Source organism: Rhinopithecus roxellana, chromosome 11 (assembly GCF_007565055.1).
Source record: "Rhinopithecus roxellana isolate Shanxi Qingling chromosome 11, ASM756505v1, whole genome shotgun sequence".
Taxonomy (NCBI): Eukaryota; Metazoa; Chordata; class Mammalia; order Primates; family Cercopithecidae; genus Rhinopithecus; species Rhinopithecus roxellana.
The window spans coordinates 108,041,423-108,063,069 of NC_044559.1; the positions used below are offsets into that span (position 1 = coordinate 108,041,423).

General features: G+C 34.9%; 1 protein-coding gene across 1 annotated transcript in view; it reads right to left on the reverse strand.

Annotated features, from left to right (window-relative positions):
- The window catches only part of GPR158 (G protein-coupled receptor 158), a 451,105-nt gene that overhangs the window by 34,287 nt on the left and 395,171 nt on the right, over window positions 1-21,647 (reverse strand). Inside the window, exon 7 of the mRNA XM_030941019.1 lies at window positions 1,058-1,296. Coding sequence (XP_030796879.1) covers window positions 1,058-1,296 — 239 coding nt within the window. The remainder of the gene's footprint in view (window positions 1-1,057; window positions 1,297-21,647) is intronic.

The window sequence follows — 21,647 nt, forward strand, 5'->3', positions numbered from 1 at the left end:
GCTTTTATATATTATAATCATTCTCTTTACATACCCATATTGCTTCACTATTGCAGATACCAGGTTTATAAGATTCCTAAAATATCTTGCCCAGAAAAATATTCCATTTGAACTATAAACTCAATACACACTTTTTAGCTTCCAGCAAAAGACTAGATGTGAATATTTAGCCAACAATTGCAAAATATGAGGGGGACAAAAAAATGGGAATCAAACTCATGTTTCTATTTTTTATATCTGCCAAAGACAATTAAGGTTTGTCCTGTGGCTTACTGAGGGGAACAACAATAAAATATCCCTTTTTTTGTATGTTTAGAGACTTAGCTTAAAATAGACTAATATTAGCAGCAGAAAAATTCCTGTGTATTTTCCTCCTCATCTTTTCAAGACACTGGGCTGCCAGAAAAATCTGTGTTTTGGGCCCAAGCCATGATGCAGCTCTTGAAAGTTCTCCAGGTTCTCAGCCACATAGCACTTACTACATTCATGGAGCATGGCTTAGTCTTTGTGTAATTCTATACCTCCAGAGATAAAAATTATAAATAAGTTATGTTTTGAGGTCAGCATAGGAAAGATAGATTAATCAGAAATTTTGCAGAGACAACCTTTTTCCAAAGAGTGTCCTAGACACCAAGTCTGATATATTATAGGGCCAACATTTTATCTTAAAAAACAGCATGTTTCCTTTTTTCTCCCAAGTAAGGAAATAGATCAAGAGAATAGCTAATATTAATCAAATGGGGACCAACTGATAAGATCGAAGAAAGTAAGCTCTTTATACACAGAAGTTGCCATTATTCACTTCATTTCTCCTTTCTGATTTATTTGATTACGTTTTCTCAACAAAGCTATATGCCTTTGAAAAACAATAGAAATGTCCAGAAAAAAGTTTGCATTTCACATGCCATTACTGCCATTTTCATGTTACTTTACCAGAATTACATTAGGTGAGATTAGTTTAGGCTTTACAAAACAGTCTGGCAAGACTTTTAAAGAAGTCAGTTTTAATGCTACCGAAAAATGGTAAGACCATCACACAAAACAAGTGACCACATACCAACTGCTGTCATGTAGTCCCAGCGGTCAATGAGGCACATATTGAAGATGAGGTGATCAGATGTTTGCCCCTGGCCAATAAGTGAAATCTGTTTCTCCAAATTCTGGCACACAGATGAAGTCCAGCCAATGAGAAACCAAAACACTACCAAGAGTATTACTGCCAGCATCCTCATTACCCGTCCACCAGTCATATATGGAATTCGTTGAGCCGTTCGTGAAAGAAACACCTTCAAGACCCTAGAAAAGCAAAAGTTCAAATGTGAAAGCAAACCTAATATTCAGAAAGTATAACTCTAAACTTATTTTTCTAGGTAAAATGTAAACCCACCAAAATGTAGCTAATCAGAGTTTGCTTTGTTTTGTATTTGTTTTTGTTTTAGAGATGGGGTCTCGCCATGTTGCCCATGCTGGAGTGCAGTGGCTATTCACAGGCACAATCATAGTGTACTGCATCCTTGAACTCCTGGCTCAAGCATTCCTCTTGCCTCAGCCTTCCAAGTAGCTGAGACTCCAGGCACGTGCCACTGTGCCTGGCTTAGGCAGTGTTTTAACATCACAAAATCCAGAAACAGTATTGCTCATATTTTTATTTAATTTTATCTTAGTTTATCTTCCAGTAGTAAAACAAATATCTTTCATTAGAGTCCATTAGGTCAATAGGTTCATATATAATGGGAGATCTTTGAGCATGTCTTAATATTTCAAGGAAAATTCTCAGGACTTTAGAAAGATCCGTAGGCAAACACTGCTCAAACAAGGTTTCTGGGGGATCAAAAAATAGTCCTGAAAGTAAGTGGTTGTATTTTACAGTATTATACTAACTCAAAAAACTTCCTTCAACCAGTTGTTTTTTATAGTAGAATGTTATTAAAGGTATTTTCTGAAAATCATTTCATATTACCTACTTTCATGGTCATTTTATCATATTACCAAAAATAATATGAATAATAAAAATGAGAGAAATATTTAAACACTAGGTAGACTAAATAAGGTCATTGCATTAAGGAAGAAAATTAGGATGGCCTATAGGAAATGTGATTTTTAAAAACTAAGAGTTTTTTCTGTATATATCTCAGATGAAGAGCCAGAGTTGAGAACTACTAGATTAGATGATATCTAAGCACTGTTTTATCTCTAAATAATGTGTGAAGACAAAATGCACCCTTACTATAGGAATTCTCTGCCTATTCTTCAATTTCATTTCTAGAATATTCTCGGCTGATTTTAACTCCCCACCCCATTCTGATATTTGATGTCACAAAATTATGATTTGACATAAACCACCATGAGTGGTTTATGATACTGTGAGAGTATCTGTAACCAATTTCCATAAAGCATAAAAATAAACACATTTTCTCAATGTTCTATTCTCTCCTTCACTTCATTCTTTGAATAATTTTAAGTCAAATGAATTTTTTATAAAGATTATTCTAAATCCAGAAATGAAGCCAATACACCTGAAATAGCCTTGATGTACTATGCTATATTGTTCCTCCATATAGAGACCTTTGGCAATTCTCCCTGAATTAACACAACACATCCATTAAATTATCCCCACTGTCCTTCAGGACAGAGGGAAAAGTTATTTAATTATTAACAAAATACTTCTCAATTTTTCTGTGAAACACTGTCAGAAATATAGTAACAAATACAAGTAAAACAGAAGATCTCTTAACCATGCCCCATCTCATCAGTTCCCCAGATTAATAGTTACTCTCCATGCTGTACATGCAATGTATTAAGTGCTATCCATGTCATAGTGAATGCTAACACTGGCGAACGCTAACACTGGCACTATGCCTAAGCACTTCTGCTCCAACCAGTTTAATTACTATTTGTTATGAATCAGGTGTATTTGTTCCCAAATTATGCCCACTGTTAAATACTAAATAAAATAATTATACATGATTATGAAACAAAGGGAGACTTTTTTTTTAAGATGTAGTCTCGCTTTGTCACCCAGGCTGGAGTGCAGCGGCACAATCTCGGCTCACTGCAACCTCCACCTCCTGGGTTCAAGTGATTCTCCTGCCTCAGCCTCCCAAGTAGGTGGGACTACAGGCATGTGCCACCATGCCTGGCTAACTTTTGTATTTTTTAGCAGAGACGGGGTTTCACCATGTTGGCCAGGCTGGTCTTGAACTCCTGACCTCGGGTGATCTGCCCGCCTTGGCCTCCCAAAGTGCTGAGGATTATTATAGGCGAGAGCCACCGTGCTCAGGCAAGGAAACTTTTTCTATGAAATCTCTCTTGAATGTTTTGGAAAGATAAAAATTAAACATTAAAATAAAATGTTAACTTAGTGGAAGTGAAGAAATTTTAAAATAGAGAATCGTCAATAAAGAAAAAGCTAAAAAAATTCTACACTCAGATTACTTCAAAAAAATTGAACACAATGCAGTAGATAATACATTTTGGTGATTTATGCTATAGAGAGAACAATGAACTCTAAATATCAAACCCATAGTCAAAAAGAAGCCTTATTTCAAAAAGACTGGTGAATTTGTGTTTTAAATTATAGTATCTATATACTTTTTAAATGCTTTTCTACTTTAAAAAACTTCAACAAATTGACCAAATATACTACTAAGTCCAGTTATATTGGATAAGAAGGTTTTCATTGTAATTAGCAGATTAAAAGATTCAAGAATTCTACCTTAGAAATAGAAATTTCTTGGAAAATTAGTATTTTTGCCAGTTCCAATCTTATTTTCTGTAGGAGAAACTTGTAATCATAATGTACACGTATTTGTTTCTGGTTGAACCTGGATGAATTCTAAATTTTGAATGACTACATTCTCCAGAGAGAACCTGACCCACTTTTCTTCCATAGTTTGGCAAGGGCAGAAAAAGAGAAAATGGTTCCAAATTCTAGCTTTACTCTTAATGTAAACATTTTAAATATAATGAACAAACATTTATATAGTGACAACCATATGTTAGGCATCATGCTAGGCAACGTGGAAGGTATAAGATACAATTTTTGTCTCTAGAAACTTACAATTTAACTAGAAGTAAGTTTGCAAATAGCTACCATGTGCAATAGCTAACATTATATATTGTATGTGGCTAGCAAATCTGACCCAATAGAACAGGTAGTATTTGATCTGGGCTTTGGGGGATATCAATAGGTAGAAATGAAGGAAAGTGGAAAATATATAAGGGGATATTCTAATTGACGGGAAACAAAAGCAGGGAAATGCAAGCTGTCTTTAGGGACAGTAGGGGGAACAGGTTAGCAGGAAGCAAAGTTTGGTTCTCAATACCCAGCAACTCCTAGGGAGTTTTCAAGTTAAGGCAAGGAGTTTTCATCAGGTTGAGAGTGCTTCAGAGAAAAAAATAGTTATGAACTATATATTCTTTCCATGGTCAAAATGTGATAAATATATTTTTTATACTTGTTTCACAATTCCCATAGAAACTTTGAATCTCATAGAGAGCTAATAGTGGATTTGTTAAGTAACTGTCTCCTTTAAAATACTTCTTAATCAGTTTTGTCTTTTGCAAAGGAAATCTATGATTCCAGTTATAGGAACCTTTTACTCAAATCTCATTTCTAAATTATCAGAAATGTTTATGTTTTCTAGATAGCCCTTTGGGTATTTATTGTATAGCTTGAGAATTCAAGATTGTAAAATCCCTATAATCTCATTTCAAGAGAGCAAAACCAAAGCAAAATCCCTCATGAGTCTTCCATTATTGATTTTGTTGGCTTTCAAATAATAGAAAACATAATAAACACAACTCTACACTTCAATCTAAGCATTTCAGGATATTGGTTTTCGTAAAATGGAATAAGATGCATTTTTCTAGGATTGTCTTAAAAGAAGCCTACAGGTCAGACTATAAAAAAGAATACATAGACATGCATTTGTATGAAATACAACTGTAGAAAAAAAATTTGAATCATTGGACTTCCTATATGGATGACTTTTCCACTATGTTTTCATAGCTAAATCTTCAGGAGACCATGAGTTCAGAAGGTTTCACTATTTCTGAAGGAAAGCCCAACATATATGGGAAGACTGCAAGAAACATCCAAAATTTAATATGAAAAGGCATATTTAAAGGGTACATTCAATTTTCATTATTAATAGCAGATAAATTCATGGAAATCATTGTGAAATGATAAAAAGGGTAACCCAGAAATTGTCATCATATACATCTGCCTCTGCTTTCTCATTTTCTAGACATTTCTGGTTCAAGCTATATAGCTCACCATAAGAACCTGTACTTGGGTTACCCATGACCTTTCTCCAAGAGTGAACTGATGTTGTTCACTTCTTATTTTACATGGTCTCTCCCCAGCTTTTGATGTGGCTGGAACCCTCAGCTTCCATGATGTCACATTCTCTTGGTTTTCTTCCTAGTTCTCTCTTCCCACTTTCTTCCCACTTCTTGGCTAGCTGCTTTTCAATCTTTATTGCAGACTTCTCTACCTCAGTCTTCCCCTTAAATGGCAGTTTCCAAGGATCTCCTAAATGTAGCCACTTTATATTATTACTATATATTGCACCCAAGCAACTCCATTGGCTCCCCTATCTCAGTTATCATCTATATGCCAGCAAGTCCTACCTCTATACCTCCAGTTCATATCACTCTCTTGGGCTCAATCCCTGTATACTCAGGGGCCCACTGGACATCAGCAGGGCCTGACACAAAATCGCCCCTCTCTCCACTCCTTCCTTCTCCAACCCACTTTGCTGTTCTCCAACCTACCTCTGCTGTTGTGTTACAGCCCTGTCTAACTGTACGAAGCAGAAGCTTAGGAATAAACTTGGATTTTTCTCCCTTATCCACGTTCCAGCAATCAAATGAATCATGAAGAATTTAATGTCTCCCTCTTAAGTATCTTTCAAATTCTTCTATTTTTCTCCATTCTTACTGCCACTATACAGCTCCTAGCCACCAATTCATTCCTATAGTAGCTTCCTAACTAGTCTCCTTACTGGTCTGGCCCACCTTCAATCCACACTCTATGATGGATAACATGGTCTTTCGCTATTGTACATCTGATCATATTGCTTCCCTGCTTATAGTCACTGGCTCTCCACCAAAATTTAGTATGGTAAAACACTTCTAAAAATTGGTTCCTCCTCACCTCTGCAGCCACATCTCTCCACACTCTCTACATCCTATAGTTCTGCAGGTCCCTCTGGATGACATGCAGTTATCCTCTATCTGAGCCTTTGCCCTCAGCTTTCCTCACCACCCTCCTCCTACCTATACAAACACAGTGTTTTGCTAAATCCTGTATCTCCTTCATGTCTCAGTTTAGATGTTACTTGCCATTGACACCAGCACTTACCAAACAAGTAGCATCAATTTTACCTAAAAACTTGGTACAAAGGAGAACTCTTGGATCCCACCCAGACCCACTGACTCTGAAACTCTGGAGGGATGGTCCAACAATCTATTTTAACAAACTTTTCAGGTAATTTTGATGAAAGGTAAAGTTTGAGAGCTGCTGCTCTAAGCAATTTTTCCTATCAGATCTAAGAGTGGTGCAGGTGCCTTTCCAATAGGCTGACCGCTCCAGCCTGCCAGGTAAGAGTTTTCAGATTTTATTATGCTGATGACAGAATGCAAGGCTTCTAATAATAGTTCTCCATTTTCAGAACATTTGCATTTGTATGTGATTTTGCAGCATCTCTTCTATTTATAAAAAAGGAATGAAAAATTATATATCCTGAAGCCATCCAGTCTTCTGTCTGATTACCTTAATTGGAATAATCCTAATGTCCTGAGTTTCTTCATTAGAGTCTAATTTCTATTAATCTTAATGTGTTCACAGAAATTCCAGAGAATAAATGCTTGCGATAAAAGGTATGAGGTGACACTTCTTGTAAGTTTAAAGCCAATCAATTACAAGAGTCCTGAGAGCTAACAACTCAAAAAGTGCTGGAGGTTTCTGCCTGCCATTCTGCTTTTAATGGTGACAAATCCCCATGTTCATTAAGCTTTTCATCAATTTCTCAAAATTTCATTTTCAGAAGTAAATTAAAGTTACTTCTTGGTCAGTGGATGAATTTTAGTTAAACACTTAGAAAGACTGGCATCACCGGCACAGAAATAGGTTTTAGACGCTTATCAGACACGAAGTTCTACAAGATTATTATGAGTATATTAAGTTATTGCTATTACAAGAAAGAAAATTCACAACTGGGTTCTAAATATATTGACACATATTTTTTGTCAGTTTCTGTGAGCTGCATGAGTTCTCAAACCTCATAGTGTTTTTCCTTGTTTCTCACCTTTTTTCTTTAATTGAAGGTAGATGGAATAAGGAAGAATAATTTAAAAAGGAAGGAAGGAAAGAAGGGCTGCAAGACTGTTACCAGTCATATCTTAGATGGTTATGAGAGGTGGGGCCATCTGGGCTTCCTGGGTTGAGTAGGGGCTCAGAAAGCTGTGAAACTCACTCATTTCCTGTATCAGGACTTAACTTTGGTCCTGGATGAATAATATTGAAGATATATGCTTAAAATATTCCTAACATCAGAATTTGTGCATGCTGTTTTCTTCCCCAAGAAAGCTATAAACAGTGAAAATTTTGCTGTAAGCTTCCCTGTGTCCTCTCTCCCTTTGCCCTCCCCCAAAACTAAAAGGAATGTTAACTGCCCATTTTTCTGTGACCGGCAGACCTTATCTATGCTCCCAATTCCAATTCCTTGTAAACATACTTTATAAAGTCCTGTAAGATCCTGTCTCCTTTGCCATGCAGCTGCAAGGTCATAAAGTAGATAAAACCTAAGTTGCAATTCCGGTTTGCCTCAAAATCTAAGACATGTCACAAAAAATTTACTGCCTTTGTTTCTCGCTCTAGTAACATCTTCCCGCCACACATATTTCCAACCTTAAAGAATTTCAAAGGCAGTTGTATAATCTGACTCTGGCTACCCATTCAAGACCCCTTCCACACTGGAAGCTTTGTACTTTCACTTGGCTCTATAAAACCTACAGCTTTTTCTCACCCTTGGTCCGTGTCTCTTATCACTCGCGTGGTCAGCACCAGTTCTTTGGCGTGGCTAGGCAAGAACCTTAAGCGTTACAGTTAGAGCTGAAAGGACCTCTCCGTATTATCTATTCTGAACCCACTAATGTATAAAAGACAATTCTGAGGCCCAGTGAGGGGAAGTCATTTATCTAAAGCAAAACAGTCAGTAGCAAAATCACCTCAAAACTCCTATCTTCTTACTCTCATGTGAGTACTTTTTTCAGTTACAGTATTTTACCAAGATAGAACTATCTAGCACCTGGTTCAGGGCCATATCTTTTAAAAGCACAACAGGAATCTGCCTTTCCAAACATGCCACATTTCCTCTACTTTCCTATATGCTCTTTTCTCTCTAATCTAGATGCTCGTACCTTTGAATGCCATTCCGTCTATCTAAACTGATTCAAATCCCACTTATCCTTGTAGATTCATCTCAGGAACCTCATCCAGTTTACATTTTTGTCTGATAGTTCCAGGCCACAAAATTTTCTCCAATTATCACTATTATTCAGTTGACATCTCCTATGCCCTTATAAATCTTCCTGAAGTTGGAAGATGTTTATTTTCTAAGCCCTCACATAATCTAGCACATGAAGGCAAGAAGATTTAATTGACCAATTAGTTAAACATGTCCTTCTGACAGTATGACCAGCAAGAAAAAGTTTTATGGTTGATACAGGATCCCAGAAACTGGAAGAACCAGGGTAAAATGGAATTTGGAAGAATTTTGATAACAATATAGGATGTGAGAATAAACATTAGATCCTGTTATGTGTCAGTATTTTGCTAAATCAAAGAGGTTCAATGCTGAAAATGGCAGTTATTTACCTGTTTTCATGTTCATTATAACTCAGTAAATATAAATGAACAGGCAATTTAAACACAATCTCAAAAATGATGGAGTAGGGAACTTCAAAAGTCTATCAGTTCATAAAAACAATCAACAGACTAGCAAGAACTGTTAGTCAACATTTGTGGAATTCTAGAAACTACTTAGGAGCTTATAGAAATGAGAGGGATACTTAAGAAAAACAACAACAACAACAACAAAAAACCAAACAGCTGAATCTGAGTAAAAGAGCTATGCAGCATTTTAACTTACTTTGATTGTCTCATGCTTCTCAGCTCAATGACGGCCTTCAAGACATCTGCGTGCTCAGGACAGGTACCAAGTACCAGAGGAGCACAACGGACCTTATTTTCAAAGAACTGCTGTTTATTTTGACCTGGTTGGTGGATCCCTGAAAGACTGGCTCAAAGGGCTTGCTTTTGTTTTACCCAACTGCTAATTTTCCTAGGGCTGACAAAGCTAGTGGGGGTCATTTATCTAAAACGTTTAAAGGCAAATGGATTAGTCAGTGCTACCCAGGACAATGAATAATGGTTAAGACAAACAATAGACTAAACAAAAAGATTGTGAAGAAAGAATGGGAATGAGATGATCTGGGGAATCATGAAAAGTACTGAAAAGTACCAATATATTTCTGGGAATCTAGAAGCCTGGAACATTCTCACAAAAGGCCTGAGAAGGGCCCAAAGCTCTCATCTCCTGCTGACCTCAGGCTCTGCACATGCAGGAAATAGAGGCTTATGTGTGTTGAAGACATACCCAACACACAAACATGTAGTTCATCTGCAAATAATTCAGATTTTAAAAAGTATTTTTTGGTCCAAGTTTTATGAAAATCTCTGTTGAATTACCAGCTGACTACTAACCTAACAGAAAAGAGACTTCAATGGCCACACAAAACAAAGAATATAGACTATAAAAGTTACTTAACAAACAAGCCTGAAAAGGATGGAAAATCTGATTTTTGGATTTACCAGAATATAATATTCAAAATGTTCAGCTTCTAAAAAAAAATGAGGCATGCAAAGAAACAAGATTATAGGGTCCATAAGCATGAAAAAAAAAAAAAGAAGAAACTAATAGAAACGATACCTGAAGATATCCAGGCATTAACCTTATGAGATAAAAAGTTTATTAAAATTTTTTTTGCAAATTCTGATACTTTAATCTTTTGTCCATATCACAGAAGTTATGTACATATAATTTAAAATGTTTTTAAATTGACACATAATTTATGGGATACAGAGTGATGTTATGATGCATGTAATATGTAGTGATCAGATCAGGGTGATTAGCATATTCATCACCTCAAATATTTATAATGTCTTTGTGTTAGCAACATTCAGTATTCTCCTAGCTATTTAAAACTGTGTAATATATTATTGTTAACCAGAGTCATCGTCCAGTGCTATGGAACATCAGGGACAAAGTCTTTAAATGAACTAACTGTCTTGTGCTCAAAGAAGTAAAAGACACTATGGACAAAAAACTAAAGTCAACAAAAAACTAAAGTCAACAAAAAACTAAGATAATGATGTCTCATGAAATATAGAATATCAATAAACATAGAGAAATAATAAAAAGAGATCAAATAGAAAGTCTGATAAAGCAAAATAAAATTTCTCATTTCAGAAAAATTCACTAAAGTGGTTCAACAACTGGAGGGGTTTGGCCAGGCAGAACAACAAATCAGTGAACTTCAAGATAAGGCCAATTAAGATTACCCAGTCTGAAAAGCAGAAAGAAAAATGAACAGAGCCTAAGAGACCTGTTGCATACCATCAAACATACCAATATATGCATAATGGGAGTCCCCGAAAGACAGAAGAAAGAAAAAGAGAAACAATATTTGAAGAAATAATAGCTAAAACTTTCCAAATGTGATGGTAGACATGAATCTAAACATCCAAGAAGCTCAAGGATAAAGTAGGAGAAACTTAAGGAGACTCACACTAAGATACAGTATAATCAAACTATTAAAATTTAAAATATTAAAAGCATTAAGAGAAAAGCAACCCATCACGTACAAGGGATCCTCAGTAAGATTAAAAGCTAATTTCTTATCAGAGACCATATGGGCTGGAGGAAGTTGAATGACATATTTGAGAAGGAGGGGAGGGGAGGGAACCCTGCCAACCAAGAATTCTATATCTGAAAACACTCACCAAAATTGAAAAAGAAACTAAGACATTCCAAGATAAGCAGAAATGGAGAGAATTTGTCACTAGCAGAATTGCCTTATATGAAATAATGGGAATTCTTTAGGTTAAAATAAAAGGACTATAAACCATAACTCAAATGCATGTAAAGAAATGAGAGACACTGGTAAAAGTAACTACATTGATAAATATAAAAGTCAGTATTAATGCTCTTTTTCCTAAATGATTTAAAATACAGATGCATAAAACAATAAGTATAAATCTGTTAATGAGTACACAATGCTTAAAGATATAATTTGCAGCAATAAAAATGTAAAAGAGCATAAAGGTTCATAGGAGAAAAGTTTCTGTATACGTCTGAAACAAAGTTGGTATTAATTTGAACTAAACTGTTATAAATTTAGGGTATTAACTGTAATCTCCCAGGCAACAACTAAGAAAATAACCAAAACATATGTAGTAAAAGAGACAAGAAGGGAATCACAATGATACACCAAAAACTATTGATTTACCAAACAGGCAGTAATGGTGGAACTGAGAAACAAAATGGAAATAAAATATATGAAAACAAATCACAAAATGGAACAAGTCCTTCCTTATGAGTAATTACCTTAAATGTAAACTAAAAGGTAGAAATGATAGAAGAAATTTTTTAAAAGACAATCCAACTATGTTTTCTATAAGAGAGTTACCTTAGAGCTAATGAAATAAGTAGGTTATAAATTAAAAGGTTGCAAATGATATTCTATGTAAATAATAACCAAAGTAGAACTATGGTAGCTATATTAATATCAGATAAGATATACTATAAGATAAAATTTGTTGGAGACAAAAAATGACATATACTTATAAAAGGGTCAATCCCTCAACAAGATGAACAATTATGAACATATCTGTACTAAACATCAGATCCCCATGATATATGAAGCAAACAGTAACAGAATTGAGAGAAAAAGATAGTTCAATAATAATCTAAGTTGGAGACTTCAAGGTCCTGCTCTCAATAATGGATTGAATATCTACACATATAAACAATAAGGAAACGAAGGACCTGAACAGCATGATAAGCCAACCAGACCTTACAGACAAATATGGGGTATTCATCTCAACAGCAGCAGAGTACACGCTCTTGTCAAGTGCACATGGAACATTCCCCAGGACAGACCACATGTTACACTGCAAAACCAGTCTCAATAAATTTCAGAAAATTAAATCATACAAAGTATCTTCTCTGACCACAGTGAACTGAATCAGAAATCAATAACAGAAGGAACACTGGAAAATTCGCAAATAAGTAAACATTGAACAGAATACTCTTAATGAATGGGTTACGGAAGAACCAAACAGAAAATAGAAGATAAGCTGAGATAAATGAAAAAAATAAAAACATATCCGAATTTAAGGATTGTAGCAAATGGAGTGACTGAGGTAAATTTTAACTTCAAATGCTTATATGAAGAAAGAAATACATTAAGTCAATAACCTTATCTTTTACTTTAAGGAACTAAAAATTGAACAGCAAATTTAATCCAGAACAAGCTGAATGGAGAAGATAATAAATATTAGAGTGAAAATAATTGAAATATAGAGTAGAAATACAGAAGAGACAATAAAAAAAAATCTAAGTTGGTTCTTCCAGAAGATAAACAAACTTAATAAACCTTTAGTTAGACTGAGCAAGAAAAAAAGACTCATTAGAGTCGGGAATGAAAGCGGAGATATTTCTACTGACTTTATGTAAATAAAAAGAATTATAAGAGAATACTATGAATGGTGAATTTTGTTATGTGAATTTTACCTCAATACAAAATATACAATGGTTCTCTTTCTTGCACAAAAAAAAAAAAAAAAAAAAAATTCTTCTGCACCCTCCTGACCATTGCAGACCCAGGCTCTTGTAGCCCCAGGGTATCTTCAGCCATCTGGTGGTTGTTCTCCTCCCATATGTGAGATTCAGCAGGCTTGAAACCTGGGCTGTGCACTAATTTGTTACCTGCAGTATGACTATTTTAAACTTATGTGCACCCTTCCTTATTCATCAGAGTTCATTGTGTAATCTTAGATCTGTAAGAAAAGACTGAAGAAATGTGATAACATATCATGGCTGATTCCCTTAAATACAGGCCAACAATGCTGAATGAACTCAAATCAGGCCTAAATGTTAACTAAGCATAAACACCTGTTCCCTAAACCATTCCTTTGAAGCCTTTTCAGTTGTAATAATATTGCAAATAAAGGACATTTGATGGCCATTGGGTGCTTGTGCTCCAAAAATGTTTAGTTTTGAAAAGTTTGGTATAAAAGCTTACAGAGAAACAGTTTTAAATATAGATACTATTGCTCCCTCCCCCACTGCTTTCCCTACTCCCAGCTTACTACAGAAAGATATTTCAAACAATAAGCAGATGGTCAATTATTCTGAAGACCAAGAAGAAACCAGATTATTCAGTTTGGGAATTACATGCATGTTTATCTCCTTATATCCAGAGTAAATATGAATTCTAGGACCATGGTCTTCCAAGTACCTATTAGAAGAAATTCTGTCCTTATATCTCAATTATCTAGCACTGATTAATCAGCAGAAGTGATTTTCATTCCAGGATTCTTTTTTAAAAATGTAATGTTTTACTATTTAACATTTTGGTATTCAAGAACATGATTTCAGATAGACTATAAAAACAAATTTATTACAGATGGTTGCCTAATAGCATCATTACTTAAATGAGCAATTTTACTATAGTCTCAAAGGGAAACATCGCTAATTGCATCACAAAATTGCACGGTTTTGTAGATAGAAAATATCTAAAATGACACCATCTTAATGTTAATATTTAAATCTTGATCTGCTCTTACTCTTAATTCAAGATTTAGTTTTTCTGGTCTAAAAAAGCCTTTTCTCTAAAAAAAAAAGTTAAGCACATAAGTATTTCCTAGAGATGTCCCAAGGAAAAGCTTTTTGAATCTGTTTTCTCTGTAATCAAGATTCTCCAGATTGAAATGTGGTAGAAATGACTAATAGCAAAAATGTTTCTCTTTCCAAGGGAAGTTTCCATCTAATTTTATAAGACCTAATTGCTCTACTTTTGCTGCCTCTTTAGCATACTATTTAGATAAAGAATGGTACCAGACTACAGGGAACCACAAGAAGATGACAAAATTCTTTGTAAATATGAACTTCCCATTTAACTGGTGTGATCATTTACAAAAAGACAAAATATCTACTTAATTCTCAAAGCCTAGTTGCACATTAATATCTTTATGTACTTTAGGTGTTAGTTCAATATAAAAGAAGTGCTAAAAATAATATTTAACAAAATCCTGCTTACCATTGCATTCACCTTAACCTTAACCCACAGTAAAATACACAAATAGGGGCTGCAACCACAAAAGTAATTCAGGAGGTACACTGCGTGAGTACACAACAACTGCTGAGTTTGACTGCTCATATTTATAGTTGGTTAGTAGTAGTATTAATATCGAAGTAGAATAACGTTCAGTCGCTGTCATTGAAACTTTTGGAAACTAATTATAACGTGCTATTGTGATTACTCTTTGGTTGTTGTACAATTTAATTGTTTTCCCTTTGCACATCACTATATTAAAAACTCTTGACTTAAATTTCCTTGCAGGTCCCAAAGTGCCTCCCACACCACCTTGCCTATCATAGATCAGAAGAGTTACATATTGTGACAAAGGCTCATCTACTTTTTAGTGCAGATTGATTCCTCCATTAAAACTGTGATACATGGTCAAAGTATAAAACTATAAACAAATAGAAAGAAATTAATACCATCTAAATAGCACTAGTTATATATAAACACTGTTAGCTCTTGGGTGGATTTTACTCTCTAGCATTTTTTCTATACATACATAAAATATTTTATAACATTAGGATTATATCATTTATGTTATGCTTTTCTCATATAATATGGTTTTCTGAGCATTCTCTAACAGTCTATCTTTGTAAACAACATGATACTTGACAGCACATACCATTTACTTAAATCATTATTTATTATAAGCCACACTCTAATGAATATTCTTGCAGGTAAATCTCTGTTCACACCTTTGATTTTTTCTCTTTAGATTTCAAAAAGTAAAATAACCTAGCTTTTAAAAAGCTCTTGATACACATTGCTGCATATTTCAGATGAGCTGTATCAATGTACACTCAGTCCAGCATACAAGAGTGTCTCACCCCACTGAATACTTACTATTATTGACAATTATAATTTTATTTTTTAAAGAAAGTATTCTTATTCAAATTTGTGAAAAATTGCACTAAATGCTTTCACCCTGCTTACATTATTAGTTTCATTGAACACTGTTTAAAATGTGCTTTTTGGTCAATAGTTCTTCTTTGGGTTGTCTGTTCACATCTTTAGCCATTTTTCCCCCTGTTGCTCTGTAACTGCAGTTTCTCAGATGCTAGCCATTAAATCCACATGGAGCGGGCTGGTGTTAATTCACTGACCTGGGAAGCTGTGCCTGCCTGGCCATTGAACACCTGTCTGGATTTACATGTGTCGTAAGGGCCAAATGCGCACAAGGTCTTGAAGACTTATCCAAATCAAGAATATAAAATATTTTATTAATTAGTGCTCTTATTACATGTTGGATTCCAAATATTGGAATATGTTGGGTTAAGTAAAATATATCATTAAATTTAATTTTCACCTGTTTCTTTTTAATATGGCTAGTGAAAATTTAAAATTATATATGTGACTCACATTTATGCCTTGAGCTATATTTCTATTGAACAGCACCAGTCTAAAAATATACTACAGCTATTTCCCAGTTTATTGTTTGCCTTTTATTTATTTTTTTGCCAGGCAGGAGTTTAAAATATTTATGTAATCCAATCAACTGACATTTTATTATTTCTTCCATTTCCCAACCTGAAATAAATTAAATATCAATCTGTAATTCATCTTCTTTTCACTCTGTTTTTGCATTTAGTTTTATGATTCATTGAAATTCTAGTATATTAAGATGAGAATCAGAGGTAGCATTTTTCTAGAAATACAGCTAATTTGCTAATCCTAATTTGTTGAATTGGCCATTGCTGTTACTCCATTATCTGGGTATGCTCTCCTTACCATACAGTTAGATCTTCCGGAATAAAGGTCTGTTGGGGACTGTTTACCTTGTCCTTTTGATCTATCATTTTTGTCTTTTGAATATCATTTTCTGATAATACCTTGGAATATCTATAATCTCATCCTGTTATATTTCTGCAATTGTTTTTAGTGCTTCTTTATTCTTAAAGATGAACGTTGGAATTATTTTAATTTCTATCATTTGGCTTATCCATTCAACAAATACATATTTAGCACTAATTTTTCCCAGCAAAATTGGGTTATTACTGTGTTGTAAAAATTCTTTATATATTATAGATACTAGACCCTTATTGGATATATGATTTACAAATATTTTCTTCCACTTAGTGGGTTTTCTCTGTCCCAACTCTCTTGATGTTGTCCTTTGATGCACAAAATTTTCAATTTTGATGAAGTCCAATTTATTTTTTCCCTTGTTACTTGTGCTTTTGGTATCTCTCCAAGGTTATGAATATTTATATCTATGATTCCTTCATACTAACAGCTTTATGGTTTTAGCTCCTACATTTAGGTCTTTGATCCATTTGGAATTAATATTTGTAGTAGATGGTATAAGGCAGAGAGATCTAGTTTCATTCTTTTATCTAGGGATATCTGGCTGTACCTTCTTGTGGATACCCAATTCTTCCAACATCATCACTGAAAAGACTACTCTTCCTCTATCGAATTTTCATGTCATCGTTATCAAAAATCAATTGACTGGAAATGTATGGGTTTAGCTTTTGAGTTTTAATCCTGTTCCATTGATCTGTACGTCTCTTCTTAGGACAGTATAACATTCTCTTGATGACTGTGTTCAGTCCTCCAACTTTGTTCTCCCTTTTCAAGATTGGTTTGGCTACTCCGGGCGTTTTACATTTTTATACGAATTTTAATATCAGCTTGTCAATTTCTGCAAAAAAGGCAGCTGAGATTTTGATACGGATTAGATTAATTTGGGGAGTATTGCAATCTTAACAATACTAAATCTTCAAAGCTATTCACAGTGATGTCTTTCAATTTATCCATGTCTTCTTGAATTTCTTTCAGAAGCATTGTGTAGTTTTCAGTGAATCTGTTTTGCAGTTCTGTTATTAAATTTATTCCTACAAATTTGATTATTTATACTATTGTAAATGGATATTTTCTTAATTTCAGTTTCAGTTTATTGCTAGTGTGCAGAAATAAAATGGATTTTTGTATATTGATCTTGTCTTCTGTGACATTGCTAACCTCATATATTAGTTATAATACTGTATTGGTGGATTCCTTAGGATTTTCTCCACAGAAGAACATGTCATCTGCCAACAGGATAGCTTTATTTCTCTTTTCCATGTATATACCTGATATTTCTTTTTGTGGCCTAATTGCTCAGGTGAGAACTTCCAGGACAATGTTGACTACAAGTATCAAGAGCTGCCATCTTTATCTTGTTCCTGATCTTAGAGAGGAAGGCTTAGAGATCTTAGAGAGGAAGGCTTAGAGATCTTAGAGAGGAAGTCTTTCATCATTAAGCATGATGTCAGCTGTAGGATTGTTTTGTAAATGGCTTTTATCAGGTTGGGAAATCTCCCTTACATTCCTGGTTTGTTGAATGTTTTCATCATGGGAGTGCGTATTTTTGTCAAATGCTTTTTTCTGCATCTGTTGAGATGATTATGTGTTTTTTATTGTTTATTATGTTAATGTGCTCTAGTGCACTGATTGATTTTTGTATGTTGAATCACTTTTGCATTTCTGAGCTAAATCTCAATCAGGATGTATAATCCCTTTATTAGAGGTTGCTGAATTCTGTTTGCTAGTAGTTTTTGAGATTTGTGTGTCTATATTCATAAGAGGCATTGGTTTGTAGTTTCGTTTTCTTGTGATATATTTATCTGGTTTCGTTATCATACTAATACTGGCCTCTTCTAATGAGTTGGGAAGTGCTGCCTCATCTTCTGTTTTTCAAAATGATTTGTGATGAACTGGTGTTAAATCTTTAATATACTTCATCAGTGAGGCTATCTAGTCCTGGGCGCTCTCACTCGCTCACTCTATGTGTGTGTATGTCTAAGTTTTTTGATTACTAATTAAATGTCTTTACTTGTTTGGGATCTGTTCAGATTTTCCATTTCTTCAAGAGTTATTTTCAGTGGTTTGTGTCTTTCTAGGAATACGTAGAATAGTTGTGTTTCTAGTATCATATTTCTTGTAAGTAAAACTCAGGTCTTTTGGACTGGACACATACAAATGCTGGGTGAGAAACATTTGAGTGACCAGAGGCCAGAGGAGCCAATGACACATTAGAAGAAATAGAGGTGATACTAATACAAGCTTATCAGTAATCATATTTAAAAGGAAATAGTCTAAATACAGCAATTAAAATGTAGAGATTATCAGATTAGATAAAAAAAGTCCAACGATATGCTTCCTACAAGAAATGCACTTTAAAGACAAAAATAGGTCAAAAGTAAAATAATGAAAAAAAATGCCATGCTAACACCAAAAGGAAACTGGAGTGGCTATATTAGCACCAGACAGAATAGATTTCAGAGCAGAGAATATGGTAAGGGATAATGAAGGTCATTTCATAATAATAAAAGTTTCGATTCATGAAAAAGACATAACAATTCTAAATGTTTATGCATCTCAGAATGAAAACTTCAAAATACCTGAGGCAAAAACTGAAAGAACAGTGAAGAAAAGAGACATATCAGAAATTTCCAACCCCTTTCTCAATAACTGATGGAACAAATAGAGAGCTAATGAGTAGGGATATCGAATATTTGAACAGCATTACCAAACAACTCCCAAACAGAAGAAAACACGTTCTTCTCAAGTGCCCATGGAACATTTACCAAGATAGATCATATTCTGGGCTTCAAACAAGTCTCAATAAATTTAAGCAGACTTAAGTCACACAAGGTATGTGCTTTCATGACAATGGAATTAAATTGTAAATCAATAACAAAAGGTTCATGGATTTGGAAAATAAGAAATCACACTTCTAACTACCCTGTGGGTTAAAGATAAATCAAGTTTGAAATTATTTTGAACTGAGTGGAAATAAAAACACAAATCAGTTGTTTTGGACTGAACATGTGCAAAAATGCTGGGCGAGGGGCAGCAGAGTAAGCAGAAGCCAGGTGGGCCTCTGGCACATGACAGAAATCATGGGTGTAGCCATCCAAAAACAAGCCAAGACCCTGACTCTGGGCCCAGACAACAGCAGGCAGGTGCTGCCAGTGGACAGCTTGCAGGAGCAGAGAGTCTCACCTTGACCTTTAAAGAAACCTGCCCCTCCCCTTTTTGCTGCCTGAAGTAATCTCACTTCCCACTGATTCTCTTACCAACTTCACATAGAGAAATATTTCCACTTGAGGCTACACAAGATTTGAACATAGAATTGCTAACAAAGAATATTAGAATAATAAAGTGTTTATCAGATATAGTCTGCTAAGTACTAATTCTGAATTATCAGATGGGTTTTTATTTATAATTTTAAAGTTGGTTAGAATATACACTCACATGCGCACACACACATATAACAAGTTGAAACCATAACAACTCGGGTAACAAAAAATCTTGTGTTTCAGATATGGCACACAGCTCTTAAACTACATATTTTTTAACCAAGCCTCTTTTCAGAAATCTAGACATAAAATAGTAATGCTGTAATTAGAAATTAGAACATGTATATAAATATTTTTTAAGAAGAGAAGCTCCAGATTGAAAAGCTTTGAATGTAGATGTTAAATAAAGTGTATTTCAAAGTCATGTGTCATACAACAAAGCAAGTAGGACATCTGCAGATGGACAAAATAAGTAAAGCTTTAAGTCTCCTTAGTTCTGAGTGAACTACATTCTTATTTTATTCATATCCAATAGTTAATGTGTTCTGAAAGGAAGGACAATTAAAGTGATTTGGCTTTTGTTTCGATTTTTATTCAAATGGTACTCATTGATGTTAAAGATTTACATGAATACAGACCTCTAGTTAATAAAACATGTCTTGTCAATATGCCTGTATTTCCCAAATCTCTTACTTCTATGAGTAGACTAAACATATTCATCTATAAATGGAGCTACTCATGGCAGAAATCCCTGATTGGTTTCTGACAGTTAAATGTATATGCCAATCCAGTTAACAGCATTAGGCCATTTAGCTGGGGGCTTCTGCATGCCGGATAGGACAGTAGGATCAGAAGTTACTGGAGGCAGCAGGGTGGGGAGGAATGAGCAGAGGGAACTATCTATCTTCTAACCAGTTAGAGATTTTACAATTAAAGAGTGACTCTTTGGAGCTTAGAAAGTTTAGTTCTTGTTTTCGTGGTTTCTGGAGGAGCCATTCCTAATGATAAGCTGTGTGCAAGATCCCAAGGGAGCTCCGGGTAGCTCCAGACAGACTGCAAGTACAACAAGCAAGAGAAGATGAATGCAGGAAGAAGTGAGAGGTCACTGCCTACTTATTCCTCAGACTTCAAGGGCCTCCCGTCTGTGCTTCCAAGAATATGAATGATGAGAATGACAACTATGTAGGGTTTGCAAAACTAAGGCCTGTAACTACACAGAGTTTCTGAGATTTAGCTAGAATAGAGACAGCACACAAATGGGTCTGGGCACCAGCACGGGTGTTTATGGTGGATTCCACACTAATGCTTTCTTGATTAATAAAATTATGAAGAAAATTTCTATTAAGAGCCAAAGGACTTTTGATCTTTCCTGTTAAGTACAATTTAAAATGGTAAAAATGTCTTTAGGGAAACTAAATCTTCATCACAAAAAGCCTAGGGTGGCACTTTAATAAACAGGAAAGGAGAAAGTCAAGTTGGGTCACTTACAAAACTTTTTTTTTCAACGTTTTTAAATGCTAGTATGAGAGTTAGTTCCGAAAGATCATTTCAATCCTTAATCCTGTAAGCATTCATCTGGAGCATGTTAATTCTCTGTAAGATGTTTGGCTGTTCTACTGGTATATGCGAAGCGTGAGTGTATGAGGTAAGGCTTGGATCTTTTCCAACTCACCTCTGCGGCTTGTGGACTTTCCTTGGCTTTCGAACTTGCTCAGCTTCCTGTCCAAATAGTACACTCACTGACTGGGAAAGAGACCGTCTTCAGAAGCTTAAGAATGAGTCCCCTTTTTCTGGTGAATCCCGTGGTTCTTAAGAAATGTCGCTATGAGTAATTCTCCACTTGAAGATACTCTACATCCCAGAGTAGGCAGCCAGTAAAGACAGAAACCCCCATGAGTTCAGCAGAAAGGAGGGCCTGAAATCCATATCATTACCAGGATTCACATGGCAAGCTCTTTACATTTTCTAGTCAGAATGCAATGTTCACAGCTACGTGTTCAAAGGATGCTTTATTGATGTATTATTTTGGCTGAGGTGGGAAACTGATTAAAACCGTGTTGAAATTGCTTCATGTTAAAACCCTTGGGATCATGACTTAGGATCTTAAACACCATCCACCTGTGTGCTGGGTGTGGTCAATGGAAGAAA